General features: G+C 48.9%; 1 protein-coding gene across 1 annotated transcript in view; it reads right to left on the reverse strand.

Moving 5' to 3' along the window:
* Positions 1–2246: 2246 nt before the first annotated feature.
* Positions 2247–16343, reverse strand: part of Gbx1 (gastrulation brain homeobox 1) — a 22650-nt gene continuing 8553 nt past the window's right edge. Inside the window, exon 2 of the mRNA XM_021163956.2 lies at positions 2247–2797. Within this exon, the coding sequence (XP_021019615.1) occupies positions 2247–2797 (551 nt within the window). The remainder of the gene's footprint in view (positions 2798–16343) is intronic.

The following is a 16343-nucleotide window of genomic DNA, read 5'->3' on the forward strand; positions in this document are numbered from 1 at the left end:
CAGGCCAGTGTTGAGGAGGCATTCAGCAGCATCCAGGAGTGCTTGGAGGTGTCGCTGAGGTGATGGAGTCAGTGACTGTGGCTGGCTGGGAGGGTCAGGGTGCTGGTGGCCCAGAGCCACCTCTGCCTCCAGTGTCCAGGAGCCTTGGAAGCTTAATCTACTGAGCGAAGCTAGGAGGACTCTGGTGTCCACTCTTTATGCTAAACCTCTTTATTCTTGAAGAAAACCCAGGAAAATGCCTCTCTTAGTCTATAAAGGATGAGAATATTACATTTTGGTGTTGGATCTGTTTCCTGTTCCTGGACCCACCTTGCTGAGTGGCCCTGGTCTTCTGAAGTATCTTGAATGGATGTCCATGTGCTAGGCCGGAAAGTTGTCCCTGAACACTCACCCGCACATCAGTTAATAATCAGCACCAGTGAGAGGAAACCGGATTTGATTTGATTTTTTATTTTATCCACAGTCCCCTTTTCAAGTTATTAAGATCCTTACAGAGGGCAGAATCTGGGCAGTACCGTGTAGGTACAGGACAGACTAGTCCCCAGGCTCTCTAAAACCGAGTTAAGTTGCTTGGGCTGGCTCCCTCTGCTTAAGCACTGTTGCAGCTGTGTGGCAAGCCAAAAACCTGGGCTCTGGCCACTCCCCCGGGGTTTCTGCCTTGAGGCTTGCCTCCTGTTTCTCAGGACCTGGACAGCAGCTCAGCTCAAGCGGTAACATTTAACCTCCAACTCCTGTGTAGAGCAGAGAGTTGACTCTGAGGTAACCCTGGCTGGGAATGAGCTGGGCCAAGCCTGAGCAGAGAGACGGCCTACTCCCGATCTGTAGCCTCACTGGAGAGTTGCTTGGGAGAAATGAAGTACAAGGACAGAGACCACCTTAGTCTCACATGATGCAGTCAACAGCTGACTTGAATGCTAGCTTGACTACTTCGCCCCCACAGCTCGCCAGTGCTGAGGGTGGCCTGGAAGGCAGGTCAGGAATGTGGGTGTGTTTGCTTGCTCCCCTCCCTTGCCAGCAACTTTTTGGATAAAGCAGCTTGCTTTATCCATAGCTTCTTCATCTTTATTCCTTTCCCCCTAATCCACAGACCCTGTTTGTCCCCCAAAAGCTAGTTAACCAGGACAGTAGCCACAAGTGGGTTTCTGTAACAATCTTCTCTCCCTAAGGTTTCTGCAGATACCTAGAGCCTGGTTGTGGGGTTTACCTCATCTGCCCACAATCTCTGCCTCCACCCTCCTGGACTCACCCTTGTCCTTCTTTTAGCCTGTCTTTCTGTAATGGAAGAGGCTGGTGGGAACCCAACTTCACAATGGAATGGACAGGAGAAAACACAGCTAAAGTTGCAAGAACAGACAGGCAGTGAGCCTCTGCCCCAGGCTCTGGCATATAAAAGAGAGGAAGACAGAAATGAGGCTGTGTGCCCCTGTAAAGGAAGCCCCTCTCTGTCTAGCTCAGGTGGTGGAGTAAGCTTCCTGCCCTGCCTTAATCACTGACCGGACAGCATCTTCTATGTGGATAACGTGCATGTTCTCCAAGCTAAACTGAGGGGGGGGGGCTCTCCCTTCAGTGCAAACTGAAGTGTGTCTCTTCCTGAAGTGTGCTGCTTCTCCCAAAGAGAAGACACCAGAAGCAGATGGGTTTGTCCACAGGAAGTGGGGATACAGTAACCCTATGGGAACAGGAGGTGTGGGAATACACTGGAGTGACGAGGGAGCTGCTGAAGACCCCCATATTAGCCATGACAGTTCCATCTCATGCCCTTGCATGTCCTTGTGCTAAAGCAGCAAAGCAGTAGGGCTGGACAAAGTGGGTGACATTCAAGGAAACAATTTCCCAGTCCCCTTTTGGGATACGGACAGACAAAGACAAAATAGTTCCATATATACAAACTTTACACAAAATAAATAAAGAACTATGGCCCCAGGCTGGTATCACCAGGACCTCCCCACCCCGCCTTGTCAGAAGTTGCCCCCTCAGGCCTTAGCCACGGAACCTTCTGAGCCCTGGGCATTTCATATCCCCACCTGAGGAATCCACTTCTGCCCCAGAAGCCCTCCTGGATCAGAATGAACGCTGCATCCCTGAGACCCCTAGTCCTGAGGTCTCTAGAACAGTCTCAGGCCAAATAGTCTTGTGTCCCGGGAATACGCTGGCCTCTCCCCAGCAGGGCTCTAGGCTGCAGTACCCAGTGAGTCTTGGGGAGCCACAGGTTCAGATCCTGTGACTTCCAGTCCCGGGGAGCTCGGTCAGGGCCGGGCTCCTTGCTCCATCTGTTGGTGCTGGGTGCGCACAGCAAACCTGTTGACGTGCACAGGTATGGGCACTACAATCTTGGGGTTTCTCACGGGCTCCCCAGAACGACTGCTCACATTGCCAGCCTTGATGCGCTTCCACTTGGCCCGGCGGTTCTGAAACCAGATCTTCACCTGCACCTCACTGAGCTTGAGGGCGTGGGCGATCTGGGAGCGCTCTGTCAGACTCAGGTATTTCTTGCAGTGAAACTCCTTCTCCAGCTCCAAAAGCTGCTCGCTGGTGAAGGCTGTGCGCCGCCTTCGGCTTTTCCCCCCAGGCGTGGTGACCCCTGTGGCCACTGGTGTCCCCTCCTCAGCACCAGTCCCCAGGCTTCCCTTTAGCTTCGGTTTAGGTCCCAGAAGAGACCCTGGGCCCCCTGCAGAACTGTCCAGGAAGCTGTCCTCGCTGTCACCGCCTGAGCCCTCTTCCTCCTGCTCGCTGCCTGCTGGGTCTCCTGCTGGGGGCTCTAGCTTCTCTTCATCTGAGCTGTACACCTTCCCCTCTGCTGTGGGGGTAGAGCGGGGTGGGGTGGAGAACAGATATATGGAGAAGGAAGGGCAAGGAGAAGGTGTTTTGGAAAAGGCATGTGGAAGCATGGTTGGGAATGATCAATTGCCAATAGGAAAAACACATTCAGAGAGGAAGAGATGGGTCAGAAGGAGACAGAATGGACACCCAGTGGGCAGAGGGAAAAGGTTTAGGAGAGACAAAGAATTGGGAAAAAAGGTTTTTAACCAGCAGACTTCACTATGGAAAAGTAGGGAGGCACTGTGTATAACAGCGCCCCTCCCCAACGTTCCCACCACCCCATTGTGTGCTCACCACCGCCCCCCAGGTACCAAGTGTGGTACCCATCCAAGGCCCAGTGTTGCACTTACACCAGGCCTCCATCCCCAGCCCTGCAGTCCCAGGATGAAGGATGTGGGAGCTGGATGTGGGTTGTGTCCCCAGGAGTCCTAGACAGCCCAAGAGCAAGAGGCATCCTGACTCTCAGACATGCACACTAGACTGGGTCCTAAGCCTGGTCTACTTGGTTCCTGTTCTTAACTAAACCGCACTGCCACCTCCTTATCTGTGGTCACACCTTCTTCCTGTCTGTCACTTGCCTCCCTGGTCCCCTGGCTCATCCTTGATTTTAGCACACTATCATCTCTTTCCTGCTCAGGCTGCTTGCACAGTCCTAGTGGAAGCTTCTTAGGGATCCATAAGAGGAGAATGGTGTGCACAGAGAAGGCCGGGGGGGGGGGGGGGGGGCAGCAGGAGGCAGAGGCAGACAGGTGGTGAGGAGAAACCAGAGAAGGGAATGTGGGAAGACTTTTGACTCCTAGTGGGTGACTGTTCTCCCAGGGTAGAAACATTTTCATCTGCAGCCAGTTCTAAGGGTAAATCATTCACTGGCTTTATCATATCCACTGATGTCAGGACTGCACGCATGCATGGCGGATGCTTTCAGGGATGGGGAGATGGCAGCAGGCAAACGCTTGCTGTGCAAGCGTGAGGGATTCAGTATAGATCTGCAGCACCAACATAAGGAGCCACAGTTGGTCAGGTGTGGTGGCCCACACTGTAACCCTTGGTGTGTGTAAGACAGAGACAGATGGATCCTGGGGGCCCACCACTTAACTAGTCTGGCTGAAACAAGAAGCTCTAGTTTTGGTGAGAGACCCTGACTCCAATATGTTGTGGGTGGCCCTGTTGCTGTTGTATTTTGATGTTAATTCTGCTTTCCCGGGAGGGGTTGTCTGGAACGAGGAAGGAGTTACCTACTCAGGTGACTTCTTGTGAGCCATTGAATGACCACCTAACAAATAATAGCCACCTAGTGAATAAAGGAGCCAATCACTGGGCGAGTAGATGGGTCTTCCGGGTTGGACAGAGGAAGAGAGGAAGCAGGAGAGAGTTAGGGGCTTTTTGGATGGAGATAGTGACAGGACAAGATGTGGCTACTAGTCTTCTGGATTAGATGGCTTCAGGATTTAGATTTAATAGGGCTCACAAGCTTAGGACTCTAGTTACTAGTCTCTAGTTACACCCAGAGATTGAGATACTAGTGTTTCTGAACTAACTTTGTGCAGTGGTCTCCTTTACGCGGCAGTTTGACTGGGTTCAAGAGAGAAAGGTACAGTGGCAAAGCATGGGTTTGCCTGATGTGCACTACAAAGGCTGTAGGGGTTTTGGAGCATGGGGCTACTATGATAACAACCTGCCAGTGGGAGCTTAACAAGCAGGGTGGGGAGATTTTGGAGCTCTGAGTCAGTGTCTCCATGAGGTAAGAACTGGCCAGCAAGACCACCAGGGCTGAGAGTAGCAGTGTGTAGCACAGGAACTTGTCATTCTTTCTAATATTTCCCTCAACACACACACACACATGCATACACACACATACACACACACACCCACATGCATACACACATACACACACACATGCATACACACACATGCACACATACACATGCATACACACACATGCACACACACATACACACACACATGCACACATACACATGCATACACACACATGCACACACACATACACACATGCAAACACACACATACACACATACATGCATACACACACATGCATACATACACACATGCATACACACACATGCATACACACACATGCACACACACATACACACACATGCATACACACACACATACACACACATGCATACACACACACACACACACACACACACACGAAAATGTAATTAAGGGCTGGTGAGATAGTTCCACAGGTAAGAGCACTGACTGCTCTTCCAAAGGTCATAAGTTCAAATCCCAGCAACCACATGGTGGCTCACAACCATCCATAATAAGATCTGATGCCCTCTTCTGGGGTGTCTGAAGACAGCTACAGTGTACTTACATATAATAAATAAATAAATCTTTTTAAAAATGTAATTAAAACAGCAATAAAATGGAGAACTGATTTGAGGAAGAAATCCTGACATCAACCTACAGCTTCTACATGAACCATGCAGTCTAGCACCTGCACACACTGCACATGAGTACACACCATACATGCACACACCAAACTCAAGTGCACGCACACGCGCACACACACACACACACACAAAATAATTTCCTTTAAATATTTTTTCAGTGTTTAAGTTTTACAAACTCCCTTTTTTTCTGCCTAAGGACAAAACAGAAATCCAACAGATAGCCCACCTCCCAGTAGGAAGAACACAAGGATGCTGTAACTTTGAAGTTCAGTGAAGGCAGGACTGCATGAGAACAGTAATGCAGCCCATCTCCACATCGCACACTCCCAATGAGTCCACACCTGTTCCTTCATGCCTGCTGCTTTTCCTCAGGATCCTTGGAGGCTTTTGTCTCTGAGGCCATGACCCCCGATGCCACCACTGTAGTCAGCATCTTCATGTTGCCCCTGACCCAGCTTGCAGCAGGCCAGCCAGGGTCTAAACTGCCTCTTATCTTCCCATAAGCAGCTTGCTATTCAGGTGCCTCATTCTGTTTAGAAAAATCACCAACACCCAGGGATGTCCAGATATGGACGATATACTTTACCACACTCATACATCAGCCACACTTTCTTTCTGACCTCAGCCCTGGACACAGACATGGCAAGATTTAAGGCCTGGAGGCTGGAGAGATGGCTCAGCGGTTAGGAGCCCTGGCTGCTCTTGTGGTTCTATTCCCAGTACCGATCCACAAGGTGGCTCACAACCATCTGTAACTATAGTTCCAAGGGCTCTGATGCCCTCTTCTGTTCTTTCTGGGTACTGCATGCACAGGGAGCACAGACATACATGTAGATGCTCATATACATACATAAGGAAATAAAAACCAATCGATCTTTTGTTGGAGATTCGGGACATGGATGCCCTCCTTCCTCTTACTAAAAGGTCTTGTTCACATTTTTCTCATTTCCACAGACTCAGACTTCTCGAGGTCCAAATGGAAACCTTAACCTTTCTTTCCCCTTCGCGGTGCTTCCCCATCTTCAAACTCCACCATGATACCACTTGGTAGTTGTTTCTTACTCTCGTGGTCCCATTCAACCCCCACAAATCTGTCTCTCAGATCTGCCCAGAGCTGGACCCTTTCTTGCCACCTCCTTACCAACCTGGCTCCTTCTAAAGGTTTCCCTGTCTTCTGTCCCTACCAGTCCCCAGCCTTCTCTCTGTCAGGAGCATCCTACTCCTTGAGATCAAGCATCAGCTCCATCCTTCACTCCTGAGACGGGCTCTTCTTCCTCCATCCTCTTGGAGGATGCTTAAGATGCTTCTTAGACTCATCTGCTGCCACAGCATGTGACATTAATGTTAGTCACTTTATTTTTTTAAAAGCTATGTCTCGAGCTGGAGAGATGGCTCAGCAGTTAAGAGCACTGACTGCTCTTCCAGAGGTCCTGAGTTCAATTCCCAGCCCCCACGTGGTGGCTCACAACCATCTGTAACAGGATATGATACCCTCTTCTGGCACACAGGCGTGCATGCAGACAGAGCACTCATACATTAGTAAATAAATAAATCTAAAAAAACCCTATGTCTCTTCCTATTAGAATATAAACTTCATGAAAATATAGATTTCAGTCATATCTTACTCACAGTTGTGGCTTTGGGATCATAAAAATTACCTATAAAGTAGTCACTTAATAAATACTTAACATGGGCTGGTGAGATGACTCAGTGGGTAAGAGCACTGATTGCTCTTCTGAAGGTCCTGAGTTCAAATTCCAGCAACCACATGGTGGCTCACAACCACCCGTAATGAGACCTGACGTCCTCTTCTGGTGCATCTGTAGACAGCTACAGTGTACTTATATAATAATAAAAATAAATAAATCTTTGGGCTGGAGCAAGCAGGAACTGAGTGGACGGGGTTGACCAAAGCAAGGAGAGGTCCTAAAATTCAATTCCCAACAACCACATGAAGGCTCATAACTATCTGTACAGCTACAGTGTACTCACATACATAAAATAAATAAATAAATCTTTAAAAAATAATACTTAACATAATAAAACAGCTATTTCCAGCATGTTCATGCATTTCCCCTCATCAGTTCCCTTCTTGATCTCTTCTGAGATACCTGCTTCAACTCTACCCATCCCCATCCCCAGAAAGGACCTCTCCTCTTCTTTTATCACCCTACCCTCTGTCCAGTATGCCTCAGACCTTCCCATGCACAGAGGAATGCCACAGGGTCTTCTGGTGCTAAGAGTAATGGCCTTGGGAATTTTCTTCACTTCTAAGTCCTGTGGTTTCAATTTTAAAAACATACTTTGTAGCAATTCATAATATGTTAACAAAAATGTAGCCTGATAGTGCAGTGTTTTAAACAGTGTTAAAAAGCCAGAAACTGGATTTCAGGGCTTGAAGGATGGAATCATTTAGTATGGTGCCAAGCCCTCAGGGGACGTCCAATAAATCTAAATTGATGATGATTGAGAGGAGGCTCCCAGCTCCTCGGTCTGGCAGAGCCCTCCTGAGATAATCTCATCCATCCCTCTGTCTTCAGACAGACCCAGTAACTTCAGCCCACACAAGCAGGCCACCCTCAGTGCCGCTTTTAAAGCCACACATGGAGTGAGGGTTCATGGCCTCTCTCTGTTTCTTGATCCCTGTGGGACACTGAGTGGCAGGGGCAAGAGTTTCTGTCTGCGCCTTTATGATCGTGACATTGAAGACTCTGATAAGCTACCTCTAGATAGGGGTGGGGGTGGGGCAACCGAGAGGAACACACAGCCACCGGCCTCAAAGGACAGCTTTTGGAACAATGAGGAGATCCACAAGAGGGGAGAAGGAAAGGCAAACGCCGGCAGCCCGAAGGAGGCTGAAGCCAGAGAGAAGTGGCAGAGAAACCAAATGGTGGACCAGACAGTGAAAGGCTGGGTTTCGTAGAGACAGCTAAGATGGGGGTGGGGGGTTAAACAGTACACCCCGGGCCCCAGTACTGACATGTGTGTTGCTGTCTCTTGCTCTTTGCTCCACCAGAAGAGGGCGCACTGAGAACTGGGACGGAGTCAGCAACCAGGAATGAATGAGCTACTCAGCTACCCATGGAAGAAAGGCAGGCAAGCGGCCCAGGTAGCTTACCATTTCTACAGAACTTAGGAAGGAAATGCAGCGGCTGGAGAGAAGACTCATTATAATCATTTGTAACCCGGCTCTAGGGGATCCAGTGCCCTCTGTTGACCTTCTTGGGCACCAAGGATGTATGTGGTACACACACACATGCAGGCAAAACACTCACACATAAAATAAAATGAATAGTCTCTCTGACCCTTTCCTCTCTCTCAGACCCTTCTCTCCCTCTCTCCCCTTCCCCTTCCCACCCCTCTCTCCATGTGTTCCTGGATCCCCGCCTCAACTCCCCTTCCCATGCCCCCAAATAAATTCTATTCTATACTAGAAAAAAATTAAAATGAATAAATCTTTTTTAATAAAAGAAAGAAGGGAGGGGGGAGGGAGGGAAGCAGAGAGGGAGGGAGGGAGGAAGAAAACGCAGCTGGGTGTGGTATTATGGTGACGCACACCTTTTATCCCAACACTCGGGAAGCAGAGGCAGGTGGGTCTTTATGAATTCAGGGCTGCTCTGATACCCACACTGAGTCTCTCAGCCAGGACTGTAAAATAAGACCCTACTTTTAAAAAGAAGAGAAAAACAAACTACTCCATTTATCTGCTTTGTAATGAATATTAATGGTGAAAGCGTCAAGACAAAAAACTCCAACAACACATTTTTGTTGATGACTGAACACTAGCAGAAGCACTAAGCCTGTGGCTTGCGAGCGAGCGATGAGGCTCTCTCAGAGTAGCTGTGTGCTTGGAGCTCCCTATGGAGGTCCGGCTGGCCCTGAGCTTGCAGCTCCTGTTTCTGCCTCCTGAGGAATAGCATGCATGGGTTGGGTTTGCCAGGCCTAGCTGTCAAACCTTTCTGATAAACTTTTTTTTTTTCCCCGAGACAGGGTTTCTCTGTGTAGCCCTGGCTGTCCTGGAACTCACTCTGTAGACCAGGCTGGCCTCGAACTCAGAAATCCACCTGCCTCTGCCTCCCAAGTGCTGGGAATAAAGGCGTGAGCTAGCATGGCCAACTTCCATTAACATCTTTTTTTTTTTTAAGATTTATTTATTTTATGTATATGAGTACACTGTAGCTGTCAGTCACACCAGAAGAGGGCATTGGATCCCTTTACAGATGGTTGTGAAACATCGTGAGGTTGCTGGGAACTGAACTCAAGACCTCTGGAAGAGCAGTCAGTGCTCTTAACCACCGAGCCATCTCTCCAGCAGCTGCCCCCCCCCCAACATCTTATAATGGGAAATAATGATTCTTATGGAGGAAATCGTCGACAAAATGAAAGAAGGTTTTCAAGTGCGAGTAACCTAACTGCTAGGGCGGTGGCCAAGAAGGCAGAAAGGTCCTGACCTTGTGTGTGAGGATGTTGCCTGGTGCCAGAGTGTGCTAGGCTCCCTGTGGGTTCAGAGCCTGTGGAGAACCCTGTTGTCTCTGGCTGGTTAGTTGGAAACAGGCAAAGTTCACGGGACAGCTCCTCATGGAGTTATCTTCCTGGGAACCGGAAATCACAAAGCTTGAACTACAGTTACACGGAGAGCTGATGCAAGAGAGCTGCCCCTGCCCACCTACTGAATCCAGACTCTGCACTCAGGCTGCAAGGACTACAAGAACGTGGACAGTGGCTGCTCCCGCAGGAAGGGCGGAGGCTCCAGAGACAGAGGAGTCCCATGGAGGAAAAAGGCCTAGCAAAGAACAACAGGCAACTAAGGAATGCAGAGTGGGAGAAATAGTCTTCTCCAGAGAAGAGCATGCTAGTTGGCTATCCAGTAACAAGTAATGAGCCCTGAAAGCACATACGTGTAATGTGATACAGACTGAGCAGGGGTGTTTAGTAATATGTATGACTGTACATGTATGCATGCATAATAATTAATGAAAAAAAGAGGTCAAGAATTTGCAAGAGAGCAAGGGGAGAGGGAAGGGAGAGATGGTGTAATTATATAATAACCTCAGAAATAAATGGAATAAAAGGTTCAGCTGAGCCAGAGAGGAGCTCAGAGGCCACACAGAACCTATGGGAGGTATTTCCCCATGGAGAGGATACAGTGTCAAGGTGGCCGTGGTCGTGCATGCCCGAAATCCTGGCACCTGGGAGGTCAAGGCTTCATGGAGTTTGAGGCTAGCCTTGGGCAGTCCCAGACTTGCCTGCTAAAGAGGGGAACCTGTACTGGGGTCACCAAGGATGATGAGATGAAGGCCCTTCTTCCGACAAGGGCTACCTACCCCTTCTCCTACTCCCCAGCCACTCAGCCTTTTCCCAGCAGGTGGGGTCAATTCTCCAAAGACACCTGTACTTTCCAGCCAGGGGCCATGACTGAACCCCTCCCCTCTGCAAGCCAGGGCAGCCTCCTGTTTCTGACTCATCCGGCTCCTGTTAGGGATTTGCATGGGGTCAGCAAGCCATGGTCTCTCTGGAACTTGATATATCACAGAGAGCATCTATGTCTCTCATTACTATTTTCCCATCCGTCCACATTCCTTGCTTCACACAAACGGAACGTTCACTAGATCACTGCCATCCTGCCTCTCATAGCTTTGTGACAAGCTCAGGGTAGGTCCCAGTCCCCATGTGCCCCAATTAGTTCTTCTATCTTGACACAAGCTAGAATTGTCTGAGAAGAGAGAATCTAGTGGAGGGACTTCCTCCATTAGATTGGGCTGTGGGTATGTCTTTGAGGATATTTTCTTGGTTAATGATTGAGAGGACCCAGACCGCTTCAGGCAGTGGTACCTAGCCTTGAGCAGGCAATCTTGGGTTTTATAAGAAAGCAGACTGAGCAAGCCATGAGGAGCCTGTAAGCAGTGTCCCTCTGTGGCCTTTGCTTCAATTCTTGATTAAGTTCTTGTCCTGGCTCCCCCGATGATAGACTGTGATAAGGACACAGAAGCCATAAAACCCCTTTCCTCCCCAAACTGCTTTTGCTCAGAATGTTTTATTGCAACATCAGAAAGCAAAGTAGGTTCCCAGGCCACGTCAGAGCCGGCGACCTTTCAGGGATTCTAGCATGACCACTGCAGAACGCCCTTGTGTAACCCTGGGCTTTTCCATGTGTGTTTTCTTTATCCCGAGGCACTTGCTGAGGTACGGCCGCTCTCCTCTATCAGCACAGACACAGAGTCACTAATCTTGTTTCCAGGTAAAGGAAATGGAATTATGGAGAGATTAAATGATTTTCTAAGTCCCACAGCCAGCGACATTGCCCCATGTCCCTACATCTCAGTCTCTGGGATCCCTACCCATCCAGGCCTTTCCCCCACTTGAAGTCACAGCTCTTTCCCAGTTGCCCGCCTCCAATAGAAAATCGTTTTAAAGTTTTTGGGTTGTTTTTTTTTTTTTTTTATGTGTGTGATTGTTTTGTCTGCAACCATGTGTTTGTACCAAGTGTGTGCCTGATGCCCAAGGAGACCAGAAGAGACCACCAAAACCCCTGGATATGGAGTTATAGACAGCTGTGAGTCACCATGCGGGTGCTAGAAATTGAAGCCAGGTCCTCTAGAAAAAGCAGCCAGCAGCGCTCTTGACTGCTGAGCCACTTCTCCAGCCCTAAAATACCTTCTTATCAGATTCAAATGTAAGCTTGATGTCCTTCACACACACACACACACACACACACACACACACACACACACACACACGGGCTCTAATTTAATTACCAAATCACACCTAATGCACTCACAGACGATTCCTGAAATTGCCACAGAAGAGGACCTCGCCAAGCATCACGCTGGTTTTAGGAGGTGAGTTCTCCCAACATTTCCAAGGCAAAGTTCCCACGGAATCGTTCTTGCCCTGACTAGCTGGCATGATGGAATCTTTTTTTTTTGGTTTTTCGAGACAGGGTTTCTCTGTGTAGCTCTGGCTGTCCTGGAACTCACTCTGTAGACCAGGCAGGCCTCGAACTCAGAAATCCACCTGCCTCTGCCTCCCGAGTTCTGGGATTAAAGGCGTGCGCCACCACGCCCGGCTTGGCATGATGGAATCTTACCAATCAGCTTTCCTTTTCTTTGAAAATGTATTTCCTAGGTCTGGAGAGGTTGCTCAGCGTAAGGGCACCTCTTGCAGAGGACCTGAGTTCAGTTCCAAGTACCTACATCAGGTGACTCACAATGGCTAGGTCCAGGGTGGTAGGTCCCTTGTGGGCATCTGCATTCACATGCACATACACCCACAGGCCATACAAACAGTCATGTAGTGGTTTGAATAGGTTTGGCCCCCATAGACTCATATGTATGAATGCTTGGCCCAAAGAGTGGCACTATTAGGAGGTGTGGGCTTGTTGGAGGAAGTGTGTCACTGTGGGGATGGGCTTTGAGGCCATCCTAGTTGCCTGGAAGACAATCTTCTCCTGGAAGACCACATCTCCTACAAGAAGAGCCCCTCAGCCCACACCTACAACATTCCATCCAAAACAACCCTGCCCCACACCCTGGAGCGCCCCACCTCATCTGGAATTCATTCAGACTTTAAACCTCTCCATAACCCACCGGGCTAGGCGTTACTGTCATCCAATCAATAGCATCAAACTGAAACACACACCTAAGAGCATAGGAATTCTGATGAAGAGGAAAGTCTGGAGAGGAGGAGAGATCAGGTCCCAGTGCGGCACAGGAGAGAGACTGAGGCCAAAATTAGAGAGCAACTAGAAAGCCTACAGAAGAGAGAGAGCCAGACATGAGCATGGCGGCTTGAGCATGGTGGCCAGACATGAGCATGGCGGCTTGCATCTAGAATTCCACTCCTTGGGATCCTAGGGCAGCAAGACCATGGCTCAGAGCTAGCCTGGCCTATAAAGCCAGTCTCTATCCCCTCCCCACAAAGCAAAAAGGCAAAGGCAAATTTGAACCTGTATTAGAGTCAGCATGATATCCCATTCTCTCTGTCTCCTATAAAGTCCTCAGACTACTGTGTCCACCACCACCCCAGAAATAATAATAATAGTAATAATAATAATAATGTTATCTCGTTCTATGCCACTCCCAGTAAAGAGACCTCTCAGAACAGAATTTTGTAGAAAGCTACCATCTAAGAACTAAGACAATGATGATTTTTCCTTTTAATTAATTAATTTTTAATTTATTTTTCTGTGTATAGGTGTTTTGCCTCAGTGAATATCTGTTTACTACATGTGTGTCTGGTACCCATGGAGACCAGAAAGTAGTGTTGGATCCTCTGGTATTGCAGTTACTAAAGGCTGTAGCTATCACGTGGGTGATGGGAACTAAACCCAGTACTCTGAACTACTGAGCCACCTCTCCAGCAGCCTCCACCCACCCCTACAGGTTCTCATATAGCTCTTGGCTGGCCTCAATCCCTCACTGTTTACTATTTGTTAAGGATGACCTTGAACCTCCTGTCTGTATCTCCTTGGTGCTTAGATTCAAGGCATGTACCACCACACCTGGCTCTGGGGATCTGCCTCATGCTAGGCAATCAATCTGCTGGTTGAGCTACATCCATAGCTCTCCAGTGATACTTCCTTTACATCCAGGACTCAGTGGAAGGGTCTTCCTGTTTGCCTGGAAACTGTGAGATAACACGGTGGCTCTCATTTCTCTGGTAAAGGTCACTGGAGTTTCACAAGTTAGCCTTGGCTATTTTCCTCAAAGAAGTAGCAACACTGGCTCTGAGCCCATCATTCCCAGGCACAAGCTGTCCTGGTGCCTCAGCTCTTTCCTCTGCTACCACTCTGTATAGAAACGATGTTCCGGTGTTATCTGACATAAAGAATAAACTGAGCCAGCAGGGCAGTGGTGGCGCATGCCTTTAATCCCAGCACTTGGGAGGCAGAGGCAGGAGGATTTCTGAGTTCGAGGCCAGCCTGGTCTACAGAGTGAGTTCCAGGACAGCTAGGGCTACACAAGAGAAACCCTGTCTCGAAAAACCAAACCAACCAACCAAACAAACAAACAAACAAACAAACTGGACAGGCAACCATTTAAAAGACAGGCATAGATCCTCAGCCCAGCCAGCAACCCCTGCTCTTGCTGCCTCTGCCATCCATACCAGGTACATACAAAATACACATCCAGTTTCCAACTACACAGCCTGGTTCCACCTCCCCAGTCTCTGGTGGAAACTCAGTCTTAAACCCAGGCCTGATGTCACCACACTATGTGCACAGCCAGTCTGCCCCTGCCTTCTCCATGGTCACTCCACATTGGGAAGCACAGAAGTCCCAGATCGCTTGTTCAGGGTGCCTTTAATATATATTAAATATTACATGTGCACGCACACACACACACACACACACACACACAAGCCCATGGGTATCAGAAGAGAAATTGGGTCCTCTGGAAGAGCTACAGGCAGTCGTGAGCAACCACACTGATGCTGGGAACTGAATCCAGGTCCTCTGTAGGAGCTGCAAGTGCTCTTAGTGGCCAAGCCATAGCTCCACCTCATCAATAATGGTATCCTTAAGGATCAAGCAGACTTGTAAATCAGGCTTGGTAGCTCTAACCCCAGTTAATTAAGAGGGTCAGACAGGAGAATCATGTGCTGTGGGCCAGCCTGGAACTGTGAGGCCCACTCCATCTTTTAAATAAATAGACAAATAAACAAGCAAACAAATAAACAATAAGCCCAAGCACATTAAAAAAACAAACACTTGTTCAGCTGGAAACAGCCTTGATGATAACTTAATTCAAAGCCATGATTTTACTGATGAGGAAGAAGAGAGTCTCAATGTTCTGTGTCCATGTGAATAATGCACAGGACTCTGGCACTCGGGGCTTTGCATGGTCTCCCCCCATGGCTCCCCATGAAAATTCTAGCTTTGTTACAACCCCTGTTCTGACCCCTCTTTCCTGTGCTTCACTGTTTGGAAATCTGCTGCTGCTACCCAGGTCAGAAACATTTCCGTTAGTCTCATCCTTTGCACGGTGCTTTCTGCTGTGGCCCTCGTGGCTCTCGTGCCCACGGTTTCCACAGCCAGGATCTACCTCACATACAGATGCTCACTGCCACAGGAAGCCTTTTACTCTTCCCAGGGGCCAGTGGAGACCCTACTTGGTGGCTTTGACCATCATGAGGCTGTCTCTCCTGAGGACACCTGAATTCAACCTGCTAGCCTCCCTCCCTTAACCCGCCTTTCCCCGAGCCTTTCCCCAGTCAATAGTGCCTCCAAATTCCTCCAAACTGGTAACTCTTCCCACATGTTCAGAGTTTGACCACGACTGCCAGCCACTCCTGTGCAACAGGAGCCCAGGCTTCCCGCGTCTGTGCACAAGGGCTGAGACACACCCCCGTCTCTAACTCCAGCTCACACACAGCTGTGTCTCCCCACCCAGTCCAGGCTTTGCCTCACACCCTCTCAGTCAGTGTTTCTCAGCCTTCCCAATGCTGTGAGCCTTTAATGCAGCCCCTCATGTTGTGGTGACCTCCAACCATAAAATTATTTTTGTTGTTACTTCATTACTGCCATTTTGCTACTGTTGTGAGTCATAAAGTAAATATCTGCTTTCCGATGGTCTTAGGCAACCTGTGAGAAAGGGTTGTTCAATCCCCCAAAGGATGAAGACCCAGAGGCTGAGGACCGCTGCTCCAAATCATGTTCTCACCTCCCTCCACCGCAACTCTTCTCTCAACATGCCCACATAAGTCTCTTTCTTTGTACACCTGATTTCTATTTCCTGATGTCAAGTCAGCTCATGGAAAGACCCAACTCGTCAATGACCTTTGAGGGAGAGCCCTTGCCTGCAGCTTCTTAGAGCAGCCTTTAGCACAACACAAAGCCCTTTGCTCATATTATTATATCCTCTCTTCTTTCCAACTGAAATATCTTCTTCTTCATCATCACCATCACCATCACCATCACCACCACTATCACTACCAGCAGTAGCAGCAGCTGTAGCATTGAGACAGAGGCTTGTCCTGGCTGGCCTGGCACTTTCTGGATAAACCAGCCCAGCCTTGAACTCCCAGGGATGCACCTGCCTGTGCCTCTGGAGAGCTGGCATTAAAGACATGCCCACCATGCCCAGCCATTATTATTGTTAT

This window comes from Mus caroli, unplaced genomic scaffold (genome assembly GCF_978045245.1).
Source record: "Mus caroli unplaced genomic scaffold, Mus_caroli_1 scaffold_4, whole genome shotgun sequence".
In the NCBI taxonomy this organism is placed as follows: domain Eukaryota; kingdom Metazoa; phylum Chordata; class Mammalia; order Rodentia; family Muridae; genus Mus; species Mus caroli.